Raw genomic sequence first — 22,885 nt, forward strand, 5'->3', positions numbered from 1 at the left:
CAAATGGATTTATATCGCTGCACAAAAGCAAACCAGTGATCTTGAATTTGTCATTTAATACATAACACAACTGTGAGTAGAAGAAGTGGACCATTTCTGCTGTTTCTCAATCCTCAGCACCAATGATCAGCATAACTGAAGCCGGCAGGGACACGGCTGAGAACGGACGCGAGCCTCACCTGGAGCTCCACTCTGACTCAAAGGTGTGTATGTGCATACTGTACCGATCATACATAGCAGTTGTACGTGCAACAAAGGAGATAAAAACAAAACGGAAAGAAAAGGTATCAAATTAGTGTTAAAGAGCGAGTCTACTTGTTTATTTTTTGGGATATTATTGCTTTGAGTCCATATTGTCCCATTTGAACCTTTTTATGTGTTTGTGTGTCAAATAGAGAGACTGAATGTATGGGGGGGAATCAGTTTTTAGCTGAGACATGGACTTTTTCTGGTCATAACTATTATAATATAGAAGCATCTGCTAGCTTCATGTTGCACACTTGAGTTTTTATTTTTGTGTCACAATTTGTATGTCTTTTTCATTGTTTGATACACTATAATATTGGTAACATGAGGATCCATTGATCACTGTTGATAATGTGGTGTTAGTCTAATCCACACTGTATATTTGGAGTATACAGTATCTCTGAGGACAACCATCCTCAGATCAGGGTGGGATCAATGAAATGGTGAGCAAAGTTTGATGTTATTTCAGCACCATCCCAACACCTCATAAAGGTTCTTCTCAGAGCACAAGGAGTGCTTGAACAACAGAGGTTAGATAACTGAAGCCTATAGTCATAGCTTTGTCAACAGTAACTTCAATTTTTTTCTGCCATTTACAACCAAAAATGGTCTCAAGCTCTTGATTGATCAGTATGAAATGATAGAATTATAGCTGACTGTGTGAATTAATAGGAGGCTGACACTGTTTTTATCTGGTTGCTACAGAGACTTGCTCATGTCATTTAAGTTTTCAAAGAATATTATAGATAAATAACTTGAGCTCATCTAGGAACAGGAGGCCGCTACTCTTTTGTCCGGTCAGGCTGTGATTATACGCGTGAGTGAGAGATGTAGAAAAACCAACAAGACAGACAGAAAACTTTTCACATCTTCTTTTGAAGTTGAAAAATGTCCTAAATCTTCACTGTAATGCTTTTGTTCACGACTTCAGCGGGTCTTTACCAGAGCAGCTATTACAGGTAGCCATTCGTTCACTTTACATCTTCGGGCCCAGCTGCTACTAAGGACCTCTGTCCACTGGTGGGGCAATGCCCACCACCAACCAAGTCAGTGTGTCCCTACAGTTCAGGAGTAACTACAGAGTCATACTGTATGCTGTGCATGCCTCCTGTTCCTCCTCACTGCGCCCTTCCTCCTCCTAACCCTCGCTCACCTCCCAGCACCTTGGATTTGACCTGTGTGTAAGCCTCTGTTAGTGGTGACACCTTGTCGACACTGTTTCTGCGAACACCTGTGCCTACTGTACTCTGCACTCCTGCTCTGCCCTGCTATGTTCACTTTTAAGCTGTTGTGGTGTGTTGATCACTGACTAATGTTATGTCTCTTTCCCTCTCTCTTTTTTTCCTTCACACACACTCCCCTTTTGTTTTTGCTTTCTTTGCATTCCTCTTGCATGATCCCACTTTTTGCCATTATTTCATGGAATTGAAATTTATTTTTTTTTTTTTAATTTTATGCACATGACGTCGGTTGTTTTGGTTTGTCGTTAATCTTTACTTCTTCACGGCTTGCTTCTTCACTTTGTGCGTGTGTGTGATCGTGGTTCTTTCCTTTCTGTTCCCGCCCACATCTTCCCTGTCTATCTGCTCCCCCCCCTCTATCATATTGTGTCCTCACTCATTCCCTCCTTTTTCCGCCCCTCCCCTTGTATGTTTTTCTCTCTTTCAATTTGCTCCCATTAGTCAATCTTCATGTTTCCTCTCTCCTTCTCCTCGTCATCCTCACTCTCATCCATCCCGCCTTCCCTCGACTCTATCTCCGAGTTTGACCACGGTCTATCAGACATCTCCGAGGATGATGACCGCATCGACGACAACACAGACACCATACACACTCTGTGGAGCCTTCCCTCAAACACCGTCTCCTTTTTCTGTGATCAGCAGCTGTCTGATCTTGAACACCCTCCATCCTCCCACCCAGTCACTGCCTCCCAAACACACAGCTCAGAGCTTTTGAAATTTGAGGAGGGCTGCCAGGCTGAAACCAGAACAACAGCTGGTCTACTAAATTGGCGGAGCTGGTTCTTTATGAAGGGTGTGGTTAAATATGTCTCCTTCATCTTGTGTTTCCTCTCCATATCGAGAAAGCATGGAAACAGGTGTCAGCCCACAAAGCTATTTTCAGGATTAACAAAGAAACTGAACACTTTAACTCCCACGTTGTTCAAGCAAATGTCCAAGTCAGTAGCTAAACTTAAGGCTTTTGCCATCACTGCCCATAAATATGTAATTTCTAACATGATCACATCCAAATTACATCAAGTTTTTAACAGTGTGGCATTTAAGTGGTCTAAATTTGTGGCATTTTGTTCCCGATATCTTCCTCCTAAGTTTGTTAATTTAGTCGCTGACGTTCCTTCGCACCCTACACAGCTATGTTTGCCGACAGCATCATCTTTGACTTGGCCTCAAATCGTCTCTTCTTTTCCCTCTCGCTCCTCTCTTCCTGCAACCTTCTCTCGCTCTAATCTAACCACATCTGTACATCGCTACCTCCTGAATCCCTCCCCTCTCTTCTTGCCCTGCCTGTTAGTTGTCTTCCTCTTGGTCGTGATGCTGACAGCAAGCCAGTCTTTGGTCCTCGCCCTGATTTTAGCCACACCCCTCGGCCTCACCCTGTGTTACTTAGAGAACGTGGTCTCCAGTCATAGAAAAACAGTCTTGCCGATGTTTATCAATGACCAGGCGAATGATCAGTCTGAGAATCAGCTAAGTTCTGGTTTTAACGCGCATGCTTCTCCTCTCACACCGACCCACACACCTGCTCGCATTAGGCACCACACAGGGGCTATGTGGACGCAAGAGATGTGTGATCCAGCAGCATAAACACACACACACACACACACACACACACACACACACACACACACACACACACACACACACACACACACACACACACACACACACACACACACACACACACACACACACACACCAATTCATATATGCAGATCTCCCATCCTGCTCTATGTTCCACTCCCTGCGTTTGACCTTGAGTGAATGTGTATGATGTATGTTTCTGAATGTCACCTTCTTTTGTTTATCCCTGCCACCAGCACTTCCTTTACCTAAAAGTGTCTTTCCTCTTACCATCCCTGCACCCTGCCAACCCCACTGCATTGTTTATAAAGAACAAAGAATAAGTAGTAAAAGTTTTGACATTTAGAAGAGTTAAAACAGAGAAATAATATTGAAATAATGATACATATTGTTAATATAGAGATAAGATAAGTATATTAAGAGTTTTAAATACTGTATAAAGTCTGAGTGAAGGAGACGTTTGCAAGATTCGACTTGAAAAGGCAACAATAACATTTAGTGAGGCGATGAACACGTCATGCGTTTCAGACATTATTAGTTGTCGTGCTCATAAAGGCGTCATTGTGTCGTTGCTTTGTGTAATATTGAGCAGGTTCTCGTCACACTCATCAAATGAAGTGACATGGTGGTAGTGATTGGTAATGTGAAATATATACAGTGTTTGCAATTTGCAATATTTATTGTCGAACGGTTTCTCGTTGCTCCAGTTTGCCTTTGCAGTGAAGAGAGAGGGTGCCACTGAAAAACTATTGTACATACACACACAGGATACATGCTGTTATCCCCTCTAACCCATAGAACTTAAAGCATATTGCATTTGTATATTATTGCTAATGAATGTTAATAGTCAACAGTGTTACACTCACCCCTACTCAGCATCCTGTCCTCAACCTCTCTCTGCTGTTTGCGTTGTTTTAAATAAGTTTTGTGGTGGCCATTTGGCGTTTTGATGATGTAATGAAGCTGCAGATGCAAAAATACCAGATTTTCAAGCAAAAGATAGGCTGGAAAGAAGACTGGCGTATTTGGCTCATTGCCAGAGTAAATAGAGAGAAAAGTTGGTGTCTGGGGGAGAAAATCATCATGGCAAAAACAATATTTCCACAACCTCCCCGTTTGAATAAAAAGTCACAAAAAGATGAAGAGGATCTAGTGGTAGTTGTAATTCTAGAATTGTACTTGTGGATAAAAAGAAAGTACTTTGTACTCATTTATGTATAGTGCAGTTAACAACATGTGCTGTTTTCCAGGAAGAAATGCTGTATATATTAATTGTTTAAGAAAAATATAAAATTCTTTATTGCATATAATAGACATATACTTGAACACAAACTGTAAACCTTTTTTTATATATATATATATATACAGGATGACAGCAGTGATTAACACCTGCTGCCTCCATTTATTGACCATCTCAGAGTCCTTTCATGTTACTGTTCCAGTGGGTTTGGTGTAAAAGTCACATGACCAGCAGTTCTCCCTAACATTGAAGTTGCTGGGGAAGAAAATAGCTTTTTCCCATCATCCATTTCACTCTTTTTTTTTTTTTTTCTTCGTGCCCCTAACCCCTTCATTTTGTCATGTCTACCATCACCATGACTACAACATTGAAGGTTAAGGAGGTGGACTTAAACCCTGGCGATGTGGAAGCCATGCCCTCCCAGGTCTGTAAGGCCTGTCTTACCCAGCATGCTTTGCAAATTCAAAAGAAAATAACATTGGCGATATAAAATATTATATTTTGTTGCTAAGAACTAAAATAAAGATGGTTTTGAATATTGAATAGAACTGGTTTCATGGTATAGTGGAGTGAACAGGCAGTAATCCTAACCTGTCCTTACTCTCTCTCTGACTTCACCCCACCAGCAGTCACCTGGATGCAGTGAGCTTACCCTCTCTCAGGTTCATAAACTGTCATTGGTTATTTGGTTGTGTAGTGGTCTGTCAATAATTTCCTATGCCCATTTGATTTGTTCGTTGGGTTCATGCTTTTAGGGTGAAGTTGCCCTGACATGACGTTATGGAGTCAGTTTTTAAATTTCTTATCTAATGAAGACCCAATCTGGAATTTGTATAAAAAAACACTGACAACAGAGAATATTGATTTATAGATTTATTCATAATGATATTCATTGCTTTACATTGGGATTGCAAATTGGGTCTGCCTGTAAAAACTGATCCTAAATGGGCAGGTTCACTCAGTATTTTCACTTTCAAATGCTCTGCTGTGGTTTACAGTTTCACTGTTTCAGTTTGGTTTCTGGTTCACGTCTGTGGGTCTTAACATTTTTGTTGGATTCGGTTGTAAGCACATTGGGGTTTGTCGGTTTGTGTAAATGTCTGTTGGTTTTGTGGTATTTTGAATGCTTTGGATTTTGCATGTGATAACATGGGTACGAGTACCAGCATCATGACATTCATACCAAAATGTTAATCTGTGCTTTTACCCATCTTCCAGCGTTGCTCACAGTTTGGGATATTTTTGCTGTCACCACCTGCCTACATCTGAGTTCATTTCTTTTGTTTTTAATTACTTTATTATTTTAATTTTTTTTATGATTTCATATTAGATAAATTTAGTTTTATTTTGAAGTGTTTGTTTTGTATGATTTCTTATGTATTAGATTATTTTTGTTATATTTTGTAGTGCCATTCATCAAATTGATTTCTTTTAAAAAACAAATTTTTATTAATTTTCTTCATTTGTGCTGTATGTCTGCCTTCCAGAGTCCAATGAGAGTGCATGGGGACAATATTTATGTGAGGCACAGTAATTTAATGTTGGAGGTTGGTACTGGCATCGTCTGATGGCTGAAAATAAGACCTACATGTTTTCTGTGTACTCTGACGCCATCAGAACTACAACTTCCTCTGTACTACACTGTACAAGACTGCTGCCCTCTCGCACTCTCAGGCTCTGTGTGCATGCCTGTGTGTGTTTATGTGTGTGGAAATTTGTTCATTAAGTTTACACTCAATTCCAGCTATTCCCTAATTTTCAGTAATTCTTGTGTTCTTGAAAAAGTTTTCTATGCGATCGTTTCGGTGCTATTTGTCCTGATTCACACGGCAGCTACTTTGAACAGCTGGGTTTGGAAATTTAACTGAAATGTTGTCATGTATGAAATATAAAGCAAATTTCACTTATAGCTTCAGTAATCAATATTTTTAGGTGAACAATGGATTTGACATGGGGTTGCTCATTGTGACAAAGCCTCGGATAATCATAATCTTATTTTGCGCTACCCCTCACGTGTGGAAAGATTTTAGCGGCTTTCAGCTTATTGTTTTGGTTTCATGGCAAAAACCTAACTTCACTGGTTCACCTTCTGATAAACCCACTGTTCCTTACCTGCCCAGCAGCAAATGGCAGACAGACAAAGGCAGCGAATAGCATTGTGGAGCATTTAGATAAATATAGCATGTAGCTGAATATTTCCTTCAAGAGTTAGTGGAGAATAGAGCTACATGAAGAATAAATGTTGGACAAACTTGAGTCAAACTGTCAGAAACATGGTACAATGAAGGCTAATGTAACACCTTAGCCATATCAACTTTACACGACCACAACTTTTTTTCAACTTGTGGATTATGACAAAATGAAATGAAGGCAGCTTTAAATACATTAATAAGAAATATCTGCTGCACTTACCAGTTATTAGATTTGTAGCAGTCCTCTGAAATACAACCGCATCAACTGCTGGAATTGATCAAATCAGGAAAGTTAGGTGGTGGATATTAATGTAACTAAAGTTCCCAGAGGGACCAAATGCGGTTGAAGTCGGTCTTGCCAGGATAAAATCCCCAAACTAAAGTGTTGTATCAAGTGTACTGGCAGAAGAGAACTGAGATGTTTTCAGTGTTGAACTTATGAACAATACAAACATGCTCTATCAGAAAATTCCCCAGGCCTAGTGTTCACATTGGCTGCTTTGTGAATAGGACTGGTGGTGTGTCAGCGTGACTTTAATGCATGCCCTGTGCATGTTGAATGCTGTTTTGTGACTGTTTTATCCTGCTGTATTTTCAAACCTTGATTGGTCAAAAAGTGTAATTATTGCCAGGCAGCTGAGTCTAACCTGACTAATCCGGCCTCCCTAACCCACACGAGGAGCTTTCTTCCTGTTTTTTTGGTGATTGGTTGCCAACGCTGATGGATTTGTGGTTTGTTAACTTACTAAAACAACAACAACAACAGCTGTTTGTGCAGCGTGGGGCTGATAGTGATACATTGCCAGGTTGCAGTCGAGTAGTCTACAAAGTACTCTGTGTTAGCTAATGTGGTTAGAAGACAAACCAGGACCTTCATTGCATACAGAATAATTGTTCTTCCTTAAATGTATAAGCAATCAGTCAATTTCTGATTAGATTCACTGCCTCGTTACATTAATTGTCCCATTTATCTAACTACTGAATTTACTTGCATCCCTCTGTAATATTAGTCTTTGTTTAGGACTAATGTTTGAGATTAAAGATGCTGAAAAACTGATTTTGGTAAATTGGACAGGCAGAGACACTAGCTGTGAAAAAGACAGTGAGAAAAATGAAAATGATATCAAGGTAACGTGAGAAAGCGAACAAAAGTGAAGGACAGACAAAAGGGAACACCACTACCAGCTCCATGTTCTGCAGTCTGCCCTGCTGTTCCTGGCCTGATTTTAGGAAAAAACTCCTCAACAAGATGAATGGCCCTGTTTCACTGCAGCCTGCTTAAACACACACGCAAACACACACACACACACACACACTTGACCAATGTACTCTTTAAATGAGGCTCCAGTGAGGCATGGCATCCATCTTGTTATCCTGTTTCCCTCCAGATTGTGACCAAATTTGTATCCCTCCCCATCCTTCTCTCCCTTTATCCACCCCTTCTTACCCCTCTCCATTTCTTTCCATCTTACTCATTTCTGTTTTTCTTTTCCCATTACATTTCTGTCTTCTTGAACCTGTCCTCCCTCCTTTAAACCTCCCCCTTTTTCTAACCTAAATCCTTTCTTTTTTTCTTTCTTCTTTCTTTCCTTTGCTTTTCTTTTCCCTTCCTCCATCTTTGCCCCTCATTCACACTTACTCATCTCATTTACTCTCCGCCTTCCCCTCCTCTTTCCCCCTTTTCTCCCATCCTCTCCCCTCCACTCAACCATTAGGACCATGATAAGACCCAAGATGATGTTCTGAAACACCAAGCTAGCATTAGCCAGCTAAAACGCTCCTTTATGGAGGCGCCACCTCCCTCTCCTCCTCAGCCCAACCAGTGGGAGAAACGCCTCACCTCTTCTCCTGCTCCAACGATACGTTTTCAGCAGCAACAAGTGGTACGTCTGTCTGGATGTTTTTGTCTCGGCGAGACACATGAATTGCAGGCATTTTGTCCACAAACATTGTCCAGGTGAAAAAGTGCTTTGCACAGGATTGCAGTGATTCCAGGAAGTGTTTTTATTCACTGCAGAGAAACAACAATGCAGTCTTTGGAGCAAGACGAGCACATCATCATGTGTTTGTTTTGACCTGATATAAAACTCAAAGTCCTCCCGGCTCGTCTCCTAAATCTGCATCACTACAGCCACTGTTTCCTTATTATCTTCTTTCATGGTTTCTTGGAGTTGGTTCCAACCTTTTGCCAGTTTTGTAGGCTTTCTTTCTTTTGCTTACAAGAGGGTTTTAATGACCAGTTGATTGCTTGATGGACGATGTGCATGTTTCTTTTTCTGGAGGAATTCTTCCTACAAAACTCACATAACTGCCACAACCTTCCCTTTTTCAGCTGGACATTTTGCAGCACATGGGTTTTATTGTGCTTTCTTCGTTGTCTCCACTCTGTTCTGCACACTCTCTCTGCTCTAGTTTATGTAATCATTACAGCAGATGCAAAGCATGACTGTCCTTTATTTTATCTGTATGTGTCTGTATGTATGTTATGTTTATGTGTCTTTCCATGTTAATCAGCTTCGGGGGATTTCTTGTCTTTCAGTCTTCTCTCAAATTGTCTCTCTTCTTTCCCTGCCTCTGTGTCTGTCTTCTCGCTGTCTTGTTTTTGGTGTGTGTCTGTTGCTATAGAGTCTTGAAGAGGAGATAGCTTCTGTACTTTTCAGCAGACACACTGGCACTGGATTTTATTCAGCTGCCGAGGCTGCCTGCGGTATTCCTGAACCAACACTAGATGCTGTTATAACCACATGTTCAGCAGCCACTTCTACTGCTCCCACTGCTGTCGGCAGCTCTTCTGCACCACAAAGGCCTCTTATTCCCTCAACTTCTCCACTCTCTGCCGCTGAGGTGCTTCTGCTACTACTGAATGTTCAGGAGTCAATTTACTTTCATTCCAAATTATGCACAATTCATTCAAGATCAACCAGTTCATTGGCTAACCAATTGGGTGGTCACCTTGAAAGTAAACTGATACCCTGTAATGCTTGCCAGATGTAACTGAAGAGGTGGTTATATGCTCTGATGCCTGCTGCGGATGCTGGATGAATGGTTGTCAGGTTTATTTTCTGTCTGGGACCATTCATCCTGAATGAATTGGTGATACATAAGTGCTCTGATAAATGTTATCAAAATCAACTAACATCTGTGAATGCCATGGATTTTAGGTTGTCATCTGTCTGTCTTTGTGATGGTAAATATGTGTGTGGATGCAAATCGGCTTCATTCTGTGATCTTTGCTTCGGCAGCATCTTCTGGGGAAAAAATTATACTGTGCCAAAAGCAGCAGGTATTGAAGCAGCAGTTTAAATTATGCTAAAAAACATGAAAAGACAACCACATAATGGGTTCATTTTGTGGCTTTTTTAAGGTGGCACAAAAGCCGTTTTCAAGTGTGGATTTTGACCTAAATTTATCATGCTATGACGTATTTTGTGCAGTTGTCCCAAAGACGCTGACTTCAACACCATGTTCCTTTTGTCTTTTTATGTTAGTGAAGATGAGCCTCTCTGCTTATTGATGGATATTCTTCATAATCCATCTCTCATCTTTTTGTTTTCTGTTCTCTTTTCAAAACTTTTACACCATCTCTCTTGCCTGCTGCAATGAACTTTACACTGTATTGACATTAACTTGATGGTGCATGAGTGCAGCCGAGCAGGGACAGAGTGAGAGATGGTGAAAGTTAAAGACAGGGAGAGGAAGACAAAATGACACGAGCAGCCCCTTCCCTATGCTGTGATAACAAGCATCCCGATGACACTAACTGCTAACAATGATGATGTCACTGCTGGTGTGTGATTGATGATGTCTTGGTAACTTCTCTTTCACGCAGGTCAATGTGCCCCAAACAGAAGCAGCAACAGCTGATAACACGATCTCTGATACCAAAGAACCTGCAAAGGTGGTCCTAACTTTCTTCTATTAATCCATCCAGCCTTCCATTCATGACACTTCTCATCCATCGTTTCCTTCATGCCTTCATTCATTTCCCACTGGCTGCTTGAAACTTTGTGTTCCTCCATCTGCTCTTTGATCATTCATTTGTCTTCCTACTTGTTCCTCAAACTTTTTAATACCTTTTTGTCCACAGTACAACTTCATCTTTTTCCCTGATTTGATATTCATTTATTTTCAGTAAACTTGGTTACATTTTTTTCATTTATGTTCAATGATCATGTTATGCTTTTGTTTTTGTCCCCATGCGTTGTGTGTGTGTGTGTGTGTGTGTGCGCACCTCATTCTGTGTGTGTGTGTGTGTGTGTGTGCGTGTGCGTGCGCGTGCGTGAGCTATGTGTACATGCGTGCTTGTGTATGTGCGTGTTTATAGACAACCGAAGTTGAAATCGAAGAAACTGTTGTCATCCGGGAAGTTTCCAAAGCAGCCAAACCTGGACTTGTCTCAGTAACAACCGCTGTTCCCGCTGGCCCCCAGGAAACGAGCAAACAGGAAGTGGAAGTGGAAGAGGTGGTAGTGGAGGAAGTAAAGCCGAGCAAGCAGGAGAGCATTTCATCTGAGAGCGAGAGTGAAGAGGAAGCGGAGTACCATCCAAACGTGTCCATACCCATCTCTCACGCACAAATACTAGAGGAGAAGGAGGAGGAGGAGGAAGAGCAGGAGAAGAAAGAGGAGGAGAAGAAGGTTGAGCAGGACGTGTCAGCTCCAGCTGCTGCTTTCCTTCCAGCTGAAGTCAGCCAGCCTGCAGACGAAACGAGCCGAGAAAAGAAGGAGACCATAAAAGAAGACACGGAGGCAGAGAAGAAGCACGCAGGGGAGAAATCACGGGAGTTTGAGACACAGGAAAGCACCGATGAGCCAATGGTGACACCCGATGAAGCGCCTAACGGCCTCCCACTGCCCGAGGGGAGTGTGACAGGGATGGCTGCTCCTGCAGAGGAAGCTGCGGAGCCTAAAGTGAACGGAGAAGCTTCACTGACTGAAGCCGAACCCCGGCCACAGGTTATTTGTTGCTCTGAGGTAAAGTCTTCACTGGGCCGACTGCAGAGCTTCCCCGGGCTTTGATCCCTCCTACCAACCGTAGAAACATCCACTTCTTTTTGTTTTCCTTCCCGCCTATCACAGTGCCGGTTTCCTTCCTGCTTGCGTGAATATATTTAAGCCCCATGTACATCCTCTGCTCATTTTCTGTCCTGTGAAAACTCTTCTAAGGCTAAAATGAAAAGTACGGTTAAATCTCCCTTAAAACAAACAGAAGAGTGCTTCAATTCACCACCTTTGTTTTGGTGTGTTGGTGTCAAGTTACCATCCCCTACATAATGAATTTCAGCCTTTATTTTAATGTCATCAACATATTCATACATTTTAGTTTCCCAGTTATCTACTGTACTTCATACCATTATCAACATGGCTAGTCTCCTCCTGCTTCACACAGTGTGGTGTGTTGCTGTTGTTGCCTCCTTTGCAGTGTATTGTAGTGTTGTGAAGTAAATGGGGCCTAAGTGGGGAATGCATGATGCTTTTAGGTGTATATTTTTGCTCTGCATGCTGTATTTTACCGTCTGGCATGGGTGTATGTTTGTGTGTTCTCCATGTGTTTGGCAGTGATGCTTCTCTTTCTGTTAGTGAGTAATTGCCGTGTTGTGGGCACCATGGTAACGGTAGTGTGGAAATCATCATTGCCAACCACAGTGGAAATGCTGCCCGCTCACCTGAATATCATCTTTGCATCCTTTTTCCATTTCAATTACCGTTTTGTTCGCAAGTCGTTCTGAGTACCGCTTGTTTTATCGCCTCATGTTTTATACATGTTTGTGCTGTGTCATACGTTGAGTTGCATGTTGACGCCAAAGAGATTTCTGTCGTTGTGCCGCTACCGTAGCTTATTCTATCACGTCCCATTGAGTAGCCGTTGTCATATCCTGTGTGTCATGATGTCGACCCATTTGAGTTTGGGAGCTCTTGCTGTTTTTTTTTTTTTGCATGAATTTTGCTGCATGTGCTGCGTTTATACAGCTACTGCTGCATGTACCAGTGTGTACGACACTAAATCACTTCCTTTCAGAACTATAAATTCTACTGTAATTGAAATCTGCGGTTAATTTGATAATAAGTAAACCACATGGACTGTTTTTACGGCCCAAGCACCGAGCATCGGTGCGAAAGCCCTATTGTTTTCATTTCTTTTCGTAGTTAAACAATGACAAAATGATATATAAACTGACTTGGAGGTGAATTTGAACCGAAAGCAAGCACAAAGATACAAATATATTTCTTCGTTTCCAATCTGTTGTTTCAGGTTTTAACATATTAACCCTCTTTCCTCCCCCTCACTCCTCTCTCTCCTCCCCCCAGCCCCCTGTGGTAAAGACAGAAATGGTGACTATATCAGACACGTTTGCTGCCCAGAAAACTGAGATAGCTACAAAAGAAGTGCCCATCGTACATACGGAAACCAAGACCATCACATACGAGGCCGCACAGGTGCACACTTAACAAAAACGGGGATCTTTCTTTCTTTCTATTATCCTAACGTGTCAGCATTTATGATTCATAAAGTACTTGTGTAAAACGTTTAGATTTATGTTTATTTTAGAGCTCATTAATGCTAATAGTCCAAAGAGCTTCCTTCCTATCGGCTGTGCATGACGTCATCATTCATCCCTTCACCTAGAGGGAAACAGTTGTTTTAGACGAGAGTTCATTTCAATCATCAAATATCAAACGGGGATATTGTGGTGTTAATGTGCGGCTAATCATCTCTCTCTCTGTTATCAGTTGGACGGTAACGGGGACGGTGAGCCCGGAGTGCTGATGACTGCTCAGACAATCACCTCTGAATCTTTGTGTACCACTACAACCACACACATTACCAAGGTACAGACAGACACACGCACATCCATATCGGTTGGGCCACTGTCATTATGACATTACATAATACACGAGGGCTTATTTCTTATGTAATTTAGATACCGCACACATCGCTCTAAAAACCGCCGACAAAATCATGTCGATACTGCTATTTCTTATTTTACGATGATACATGCCTTGTATATTATATCTCCGTGGCAACCGTACATGTGATTTCACGGTACCCTAATGCAGTAGGGTTTCTACTTTGTGTTGCGTGTCCAGATTGACATTAGTGAAGCCGACAATCTGTTACTTGACATTTGATCATACTTTCATCTGTCTGACTGTCAGGACAATGTTTGCCACTGAGCTTGTATCACACCAGCACCCAGCTGAGCCTTAACAGTCATAAATAACCACCTTTGACACTCATCAAAGTGTTGTTGTTGTTTGTGTTCCAGACGTTAAAGGGAGGCCTATCAGAGACAAGGATTGAAAAACGCATCGTCATTACCGGCGACTGTGACATCGACCACGACCAGGTCAGTTTTTAGTCACACAGCTTATCCATCTGCCTCACCTGGTGTTTCAGCAGCATGGTTGATGCTTTGCTGTATTTACATGAGGATGGTGGGAAAGGATTTCTAAGAATCATTTTGTTGTAAAAGTGTAATCTAGGTGCACAGTCCAAGTCTTAGATTTTTCATCTTTTGCAGCGGAATTGGTTGACGTTGACAGGGAAATAGTTTTCTGTGATTGTTTAAACTTGAGGGAAGAGACAGATATCTGGTGACATGTCCATCGTGTTGCTTACCACCTGAATGCAAAATTTTATTTGTGAATTGTTTATTAGACAAACCCACAAGCCATCAGTTTCACCCAGATTCAGCTCATCGGCTGTGATCTGCTACTGTTGCCTTGTTGCTCATTCATCCTTGCATCTAGAAAATGGTGTCAGAACTTTTTTGATGTTTTTTGTTTTTTGTTTTTTTTGGCACTCTGTGTCTGATTTTGTTGCTCGTCTCAGTTAATTTAATGTGTTGTCTTTGTCTTTGATTGTCACATGTCCACAGTGGCACAAAATAAAATTTTCATTTTTGGGATTGATGATGTGCTACATGCTAAAGCTACACTGAAACACGTAGTTAGTGCAGTCCAAATGTATTTACACAGTGACAACAGAAACAGAGGTTTTTTTTGTTGTGTTTTCTGTCAGCAAGTATATTAGAGTTTACATGAGACGATTTTCCACTTTAATTTTAGAATCTGTACATTTTAATGAGCTCATGAGCCAACTGAACCTTCAGCCATCATCAATTATGCATTGCCCTAAAATTGGAAGAATAGGTATAAAATGGGCTCAGATTACTTCACTGTTCTTCAGATTAATGTTTTAATATAAAAAACAATATTAAAAAAAGCATGTACATATACAAACAGTACAATTTGATGTGTAAAATTATAGGTTTGTTGGACGTTTAAAGGTAATTTATGTATTTTAAAGATGGCGATAAATTGTTATTTTCCAAATTGGAGTCTCTCGTACTTTCTAGCGGGTGCCTTTCACTCATGGCACAAACTCTATAACGAGTAAAGCTGGAGGATTGTGTTGTCAAAATGCATGTAGCGCCCTCCAAACATCTCATACATTTAAAAAAGTAAATATGTGTTTTGCTCAGGTCTGAGTCTGCATGGCTCTTGTTCTACTTTTTTTTTGTTTAAGTTGCCTGTCTGGTCTGATTTGCTGGATTTACACAGTAATGTCTCCATCTAAAGCCATTTTACTTCATCTGATTTACACCCCTCTTATTTTAACATTCAGTTAACCCAAAGAAGTAAAATGGCACACTGACTGTAAATCCAGCATTCTTGTCTTCTTTTCTTTCTGCTTCTTATTTTATTTTTCATTTAACACCACCATTTTCCCCTCCTTCCCCTCCACTGCCTGCTGTGCTCGGTGCTGCCACTGTGTGGTTGCCCCTCGGTACTGCAGGCACTGGCCCAGGCCATTAAGGAGGCCAAAGAGCAACATCCTGACATGTCTGTTACCAGAGTGGTGGTTCATAAAGAAACTGAGCTGGCTGAGGAGGAGGATTGACTGAACTCAGGTAATAATAATAATAGTAGATCGTTATTATTATTATTATTGGTTTGTTTTAACAGTGGGCGTGCATATAGGAGTTTATTTGATGAAGACAAGAACTCAACATCAGAGATTTGAAGAAAAAACCGGAACAAATGAAGCTGCTAAAACCGCCGGCCGTCATCACACGAGCTAAAACAGTTGAGGAAAGAGAGCGGGGTAAAATTAAGAGGGTAGGCAGTGGAGGTCTCTGTGTGTCGAGTGCAAAGGGAATGTTTTGAGGATAAAACCAATGTTGTGTTAATCATCACAGCTCCTCAGGCTGAGTGTCTTCACCTCTATTTTCCCAGAGTTGAAGGGCCCACCGTGACTGTTTTCTCTGTTGACATCGAACGACCTTCATCAACCTACGACAACCAACCATGACTGACAGAATGGGAGGATAAGAGGAGGAGCTACAGAACAGCAGGAGGACGGTTAGACAAATGGACTGAAGTTGCCACTCTCTTCCCACTTGGTCTTTCTTACATGTCTGTGGTGCATCTAAATCCCTCTCTGCAAAACCAAGAAAAATAAATTCTAATATCCTCACTCTTCCTGAGGGAACAAAAAAGAACCACTTCGTTAGCTTAACACTTGTAGCTTGTTTTTTATTTTTTATTTTTATTTTTTTTTATGAGTTTTTTTTTAATTTTTTTCTTTAACTGTTTTACAAAAGAGAGACAATAGTGTGTCCGTTATGTATTGCAAAGATAAAACTAGGGATGCACTGATAACCACTCCTGATGAGATTCAAGCTAAAGAGGATTATCGTGTACTCGTTTCGATTATTTCGGCAGCATCAGTGACCTTCAGAGAAACGCATCCACAACAAGATGCTGGTGACCATCAAACAGAGAAAACTTTTATCTTCTATACTTGAAATCTTTATGGAAAAGTGTTTTTGGTGCATTCCTTTAAAAAAAAAAAAAAAAAAAGTAATTTGTTAAATTACAGCTCCCCTCATAAAAACTTCACATTGGTGTAAATGGAGAGTAATATAATATAACTCAATAACTTTTAAACTGTATGAATAAGATGTAGGACTGCAGGAAACCGGGTGACACGAGGTCTTTTTTTTTTTTTTTTTTAAACTTGTAATAAAATCCAACACGCACACACACTCACTGTAACTCAGTCAAGTGAATGGTAGAAACCAGCTGTGTCACATCATCACTTGTTCTTACTAATGATAACAGAAAAGTGGGAGCTGTAACTTAAGATATTGCAGTAAAAAACAATCATCCAGGTTTTAAATTTTTTTTATGATATTCTTCTTTTCTTGTAAGTATAGTTCTTATTCATCCACATTCCTCATGTGTGACTAGCAGCTTTGTGGGTTCACTTTCAGTTCAATTCACGTTTTACTCATCTCCAAGAAGAGACGACATTTTAACAGTAAGTGAGAATGGAAGAGATTTTAATTGGGATTGACATGAATTCAATTTGAGAAGCCAAATGTTACATGTCGAATGATTTATTTGTAGTTTTTTTTACATTTTAGACAAAAATCTTTGCGAAATTGAATTGAAATTGAACTGAAAATGAAGTGACTTTAAAAGCTAGTGTATACATCGCTGTACAGTAAAAAAAACAATTAAAAAAAGAAAGAAAGAAAAGAAGGTTATTTGATGGGAGCAGCTTTTTATTAGCTAAACGCTCTCCCTGGGCCCGCCCACTGTACGACACTAACCATTCCTATTGGGCCCCAGGGGAGCAAGGGAGATGTAAACTGACTTTTGATTGGGAGAGAGGACCAGTAAAGCTGAAGGATGATTGGGAGAGTGCCAACTGACAAGTTGGGAATGAAAAGGAATTTGATTATTAATGCAAGTTGGCTTTACTCTGTGGTAATGGCACATTTTCTTTTTAGCATGTTATTTAGCATCCTGCAGTGAACTGTTTTAATGTTCTAAAAACAGTGCTTAGTACAAAATTAATACTGCAATTTAAATTATTCAAAATGAGTTGTGTGCTACAACTAGCACGGGTACCAAAATGAGGACAACTTGAAACAAGTCCTGTCCAAAATTCAGACTATTGCAATTTCTTGGAGTTTTCTAACTCTGCAGCAGAGCCTGTTTGTCGTCATAGTTCAGCACTGTTCATTCCCAGCTTATTTTCATGCCAGACTAGATAATACCAAGAAAATATGCTACATATAATCAGATACGACTTTAAATTCAGCATGTCTTCACACATTTTTTATCTCGCAAGAGTATCTTGAGCGAGTCTAGATAGGATGCTACTGTGTTGATTGGTTTGAGAGTGCGTAGATAACAGATTATCTCAGCGCATACAGTATGTCCAGATAATATTATCTGACACATCGCTGGCTGTGTTGTAACTGTTTTACTGCAACCAAAAGATAACTTTGCTGCATGAATGTGATTCAGTATGTTTCCTTTACATCACACTCAGCTGTGTTCCTCATTACGGCACCACACACACACACACACACACACACACACACACACACACACACACACACACACACACACACACACACACACACACACAAATAAAAACATCACTCTGATTCCGTCACTCCACTACAAACGGAGGCAAAAACAGTTACAACACAGCGGTGAAATGCAGCTTGAAGGGCCGCGTATCACAGGGTTTGAAATGCTAGTTCAAACCCCTAAATGGAATATCATTTTGGTGTTTTCCTTTTACGGAAATGGTAAGCAGAATTCCACAAAATTGTGACTGTGTAAATTCTGTTGACACTAAATGTGTTAGAACAAGGTGCTTCGTCTAATGCATTCAGGCAACACAGATGTTCAGTGTGGGCAGTGAAAAATAAAGGCATATTCTCCTGAAATGTACCTGATTGTAAGCAAAGAAGTGCCACAGATTACTATAGAAAACGTTCCACCTCGACCTGTTGAGATCCACCCACACCCTCCTCTTTGACCGGACATTTTAAATGGGAGTGAAAAGGATAATGTTTTTAATATAGAAAAATTGACACGCATTCAGAAAAAAAAACCTGAATCAAATTGATGCTTTTTGACCCAATTGTTTGTCTTCATCACATTGGGTCTGTTAGTACACACCTCTTTATTATTTGACCTCATCCTTTTGACCTAAAATCTCCAGTGAACGGAGAGTTAACGACAGGCTTTTTATTGGGAAACACTGGTCTGACGTCTACTATGCAGTTAAATGACATTCCACAAGGGGGAAGCTTTAACCTCTAACCCTCTTGCAAAGAGACAAAGCAGCAGAAAAGCATTTAAAGAAGCGAACCGTGCAACACTAGGCAGCTTTGGAAGCTTTCACTGTTCCAAAAAAAAAAAAAAAAAAAAAACCATCTTTTCAAAAAGTCATCGGTAATATCACAACAATACGATATTTGTAGATTTTCTCATAATTTGTCATCTTCTCTGTGAAACTGATCTAGTCGTTGGAAGGTGGGATTTATCGTTTCCCCACCCCACCCCAACCCCCACCCCCACCCCTCATGCATATTTGTAATATTGTCAGTGTTTTTTGACAGTGAAGAAACGCCACTACAAATTTCTGCCACCGTTTTCTTTTTGTACTTTTAGCCCCAGGTTTGACCTCTGCTCGGGGTCCTGGGCTCTCTTAACCAATCACAGGAACTCTGGGGCTGCAGAGTCGGGTTTTCCAAAATGTTTGTCACTTTTTCTCATGAAACTTTTTGTGAGGTTAGAACTCTTAAAAAAAAAACACAAAAAAAAAAACAGTATCACATATGAATGTCTTGTCGGCAGTAACTTTTATTAAGATTAAAAGCAGCACAGACTGAACATTTTCTGGGATTACCGTGGCAACTGACGATTCAAAGCCAGCTGATTTTCAAACTGTCAGGGATCTCAACGTTATAACATCATGGCTATCTGTAAAGGGAGATTTTAAAAGGCAAATTATAATTGGAGTACGTTCTTGACACTTAAATCTCAGGCTCTGTTCCATACTGCACTGTAAACGAATGAGAAACCAGCACAGTTTTCTATCTTATCTGACAAACTAAAACTCACATCAGAAAACACTTTATAAAGAAACACATTTTGGAAAACCGACCAGCTGCCACGTTGCTCCTCGTTAACCAGTGATCACTGGTAGGTTTTTTTTCTCTGTCTAGCAGCTTAACTGTCTTGTGTGTCCCCCCCCCCCCCCCCACCCCACCCCACCCCACCACACACACAGCCACTCCTCTCCCTGTGTAACACTGTTTAAATAAAGGATTGTTATACTCTGAAAGCTGTGTGGTCAGTTATCAGTTATTTGGTTGATGTGATTGAAAACCGTGAAGTGTATGTTAATGTACATGAGTGAGGTGTTCTTTCTCTTCTTGCAGTCTGATAATGAAATGTGTACGGTACAATTTACCAATGGTACTATCCCAGATTTCACATGTTATCCCAAGCTTGAACAAGAGGGGAAAAGTAAAAAAAATATGTGACAGATACTTGTTGATTCATAAAGATGTCAGTTTTTTTTTTTTATTGTGACAATGAATTGTCAAAAAAGACAAGAGTCCGCTGTTTCGATGGCCTCCAGAGTTCCCTGGGTTCCACAGATCTTCTGCTCTTGCTCAGCATCCATCATCGCACGGCCGTTCAGTTCAGCCTGAGATGTGTCCCTCAGTGTTTATATTGGCCACGTCGTCCAGGATACAGCACGGTCTTAAGTGTATGTATGCTATATTCTTCCAGTTGTGTGGAAGTGTGTGCCCGGGTTTGTCTGCGTGTCCTGTCAAGTGTATGAATGAGACCCGACACTTCTCCTCCTCAGGTCTGTACTTCTGCGTGTTTGCCTGTAGATGGCGCTTCGGTCCTGTGGAAACTCCGACAGATCAGCGTCAGCTGTCGATGAAAGAAAGAAAAAAAAAAAAGGGCAAAGATGAGTAGAATAGAAGAAGATGAGCAACACAGGACAACTTATATGCATGGCCACTTAATAAAAGCACTCCTTAATTTAGGTTTGTCTACCTATTCATTAGAATGCAGGTTTAAATTGCCACATTTAGGGATTGCAAGGTTGTTTGCAAGTTTCGAGATTTGCTGTATTTACTGTGTTTACTTTATTGTATCTCATTTTGCGCATTTATGTAGGCGACTTGCACTATATTTTGAATTCATAACTTCATCACACCGACACGTATAAAAAAAAAAACATGCATTGCACTGCCAGTACCTGGATGTTTTGTGCAATTTAAGTATTAAATGAGGGCGAGTTTTCACCTTCGGTCACTATTTTGGTTACGCAGCGGGAGAGGGGGCGGCCCCCACCTGTTTTGAAAACCTCTTAAATTAACGCTGAGGACGCGGAACAAACAAACACTGCGAGGTGACGAATACAAGTTGCACACGGCTAAACAAAAATGTTCTTTTTTTTCCCCCCTCTCACTAAGTACCAAAATACTGTTGTTGGATAAAAGCCATCAGTACGTTTATTGTGAGCGTGAAAAGGGAGCATGGACATGTTAGGTTTTTTTTTTAGTAAAGTGACCAAACAAAGCCAGATATTATGTTGAGTGATGCATTTAAATGGTACAGTCATCATTTCCGGTAAATGCCCCACAGTCCTCTGCTATTTTACAAAGGTATAACACTAATGGGTAAGTGGTGATGTGCACTTTCTGGTCAGATTTCAGGTGCATAAAACATCGCCAACGCACTCGGACCAGTACTCACAAAAAGCAAGTGTAATTCAGGTGCTGATTTTGATCAAGCAACGAAACTTGGAGCATTTACTCCCTGAGGTTACTCCATCCGTGCTCCGTGCACGTCCCGATGCTGCGCTCCGTTCGTGCGCAAAAGGAGCAGTATTGAACGTATTTTCTAGCATTTTAAAGCTACATTTAGCTCATCAAATGTTTACAAACATACCGGAATCATTCATTGTCAGTTTATAGCCCATTGTTTTTAACTTGTACAAGTTTGGACACTTCATGAATTGATATGTTTTACTTTCTGTTGCTGGAAATAGACATGTCTCATTAGAAACCTAAATAAATGGCTTCGACTATTTTCCAGCATTGCCTTTGTGGTTTGGTGAAGGTCAGATGTCTCTCACAGAAACCAGCAGTGAAAAAGCACCAAGAACCTTCACATCACTTGAGTGAGTTTATATGGAAGTGCCACACTGTGCTGGTTTACAGTTGCCCATGTAAAACCTAAGTTAACATGTGTCTCCTGGTGATTTACTCTCTTGAGCAGAGATTTAGACAAAGTTCTTTCCATCATTAAAACATTTAATGGAAAGTAGCTTCCTTTAATTTGAGTATCACTGAAAAACAGTAAACTGCAGGTGTTAGATTAGCTGTAATTGATTGTAGTTGCCCTCAGAATAAACAGCAGACGATGCACACCGCACACTGACACTCGCACTGTTCTTGGCTTTCCTCTCCTATTTAGTGATTTGAGCTCATTCATCCCTACCAAGGACATAAATATTGTAAAACTAGTCACCAAAGAATTAAAACAAAAAAAATGTAATTCCCAAAACAGCTGAGCAGCGGTTTTCATTACTAAAGTAGATTTATTTATGACCACAGTATTTTCAGATGTGGGTTAACATCTTTTGGTGCTCTGTTATTGACCGTAGTGGGATGTTGTAGTGGGCATGGTCCGCATAGAATGAATTCTTACTTTAACCACTTCCACCCTGTACATCGCCGTTCCGGGCTCCAGGCCGTATCTGTTATAAAAAAAAACATGGCGTTTTTATAACCGATATGGACTAGACCCAGTGCCATTTTTCAAAGTTAGCCAAGCGTAGCAGTTTCATTGAAAAGGCTGGTATTTGTTTTCTGTCATTATTTCTGGACATCAGATTTTTAGAACAGGTTCATTAACATCAGTTTTACTGACTCATTGTTATCAGTCTGCTGTTTACTCTCTTAATTTAAACTTTTAATCAAGCTGAGGGAAAATTTCCTATGTTTGCTTGAGTTTTTAAAATTTCACTTTGGCCTGGATAAAAAGGATAAAAATACGTATATATTTAAATTCTCCCTTGTTTTTCCTATCCATAGAGCCCAAAGTTGTTAATTTTGGCCTCACCGTTTTGCAGCTGTTACTGACTGAATTTGTGAATTTTTTTTTTTTTTCAGATGAAAATATAAAAAAAAAAATAGACTGGGTCTTCAGGGTATATTCACAAAGAGTGGGAGCAGTTGGTGAAAGCGGACTTGTGATCTGTTCAGGATGTGTGTGTCTGTATTTTCTGTCGGTACAAAGAACAAAGGGGTCAGGTTCACACAGCAAAGCAACACTTGTTACCAGAGCACACACAGAGGACAGAAGCCCTGTCTCACACACACACACACACACACACACACACACACACACACACACACACACACACACACACACACACAGACAGTGTGTCCTCCTCACACATTCACATACAAAACACAAACCAAGCCAGTATAGCTAACCGTCTTAGTGATCACTATCTTCACAAAATGTCCCTTCGCCA

General features: G+C 40.6%; 1 protein-coding gene across 20 annotated transcripts in view; it reads left to right on the top strand.

Annotated features, from left to right (window-relative positions):
• The window catches only part of epb41l2 (erythrocyte membrane protein band 4.1 like 2), a 52,408-nt gene extending 34,523 nt beyond the window's left edge, over window positions 1–17,885 (top strand). For 3 of the 20 annotated variants that reach the window (XM_069714418.1, XM_069714417.1, XM_069714419.1), the window contains exons 14-25: window positions 118–203; window positions 4,682–4,732; window positions 4,935–4,970; window positions 8,216–8,383; window positions 9,126–9,344; window positions 10,330–10,398; window positions 10,825–11,472; window positions 12,808–12,936; window positions 13,231–13,329; window positions 13,767–13,847; window positions 15,299–15,413; window positions 15,739–17,885. In XM_069714418.1, the coding sequence (XP_069570519.1) occupies window positions 118–203; window positions 4,682–4,732; window positions 4,935–4,970; window positions 8,216–8,383; window positions 9,126–9,344; window positions 10,330–10,398; window positions 10,825–11,472; window positions 12,808–12,936; window positions 13,231–13,329; window positions 13,767–13,847; window positions 15,299–15,403 (1,691 nt within the window). In that variant the 3' untranslated portion in view covers window positions 15,404–15,413; window positions 15,739–17,885. Of the gene's footprint in view, window positions 1–117; window positions 204–1,928; window positions 4,733–4,934; window positions 4,977–5,795; window positions 5,856–8,215; window positions 8,384–9,125; window positions 9,345–10,329; window positions 10,399–10,824; window positions 11,473–12,807; window positions 12,937–13,230; window positions 13,330–13,766; window positions 13,848–15,298; window positions 15,414–15,738 lie in introns of those variants that run through there. The other 17 variants (XM_069714420.1, XM_069714424.1, XM_069714422.1 and 14 more) reach the window with 17 other exon arrangements.
• Window positions 17,886–22,885: the final 5,000 nt, after the last annotated feature.

Source organism: Brachyistius frenatus, unplaced genomic scaffold (genome assembly GCF_029030835.1).
Source record: "Brachyistius frenatus isolate BFR_SWC_R1_liver_20210118 unplaced genomic scaffold, ASM2903083v1 Contig_130, whole genome shotgun sequence".
In the NCBI taxonomy this organism is placed as follows: Eukaryota; Metazoa; Chordata; class Actinopteri; family Embiotocidae; genus Brachyistius; species Brachyistius frenatus.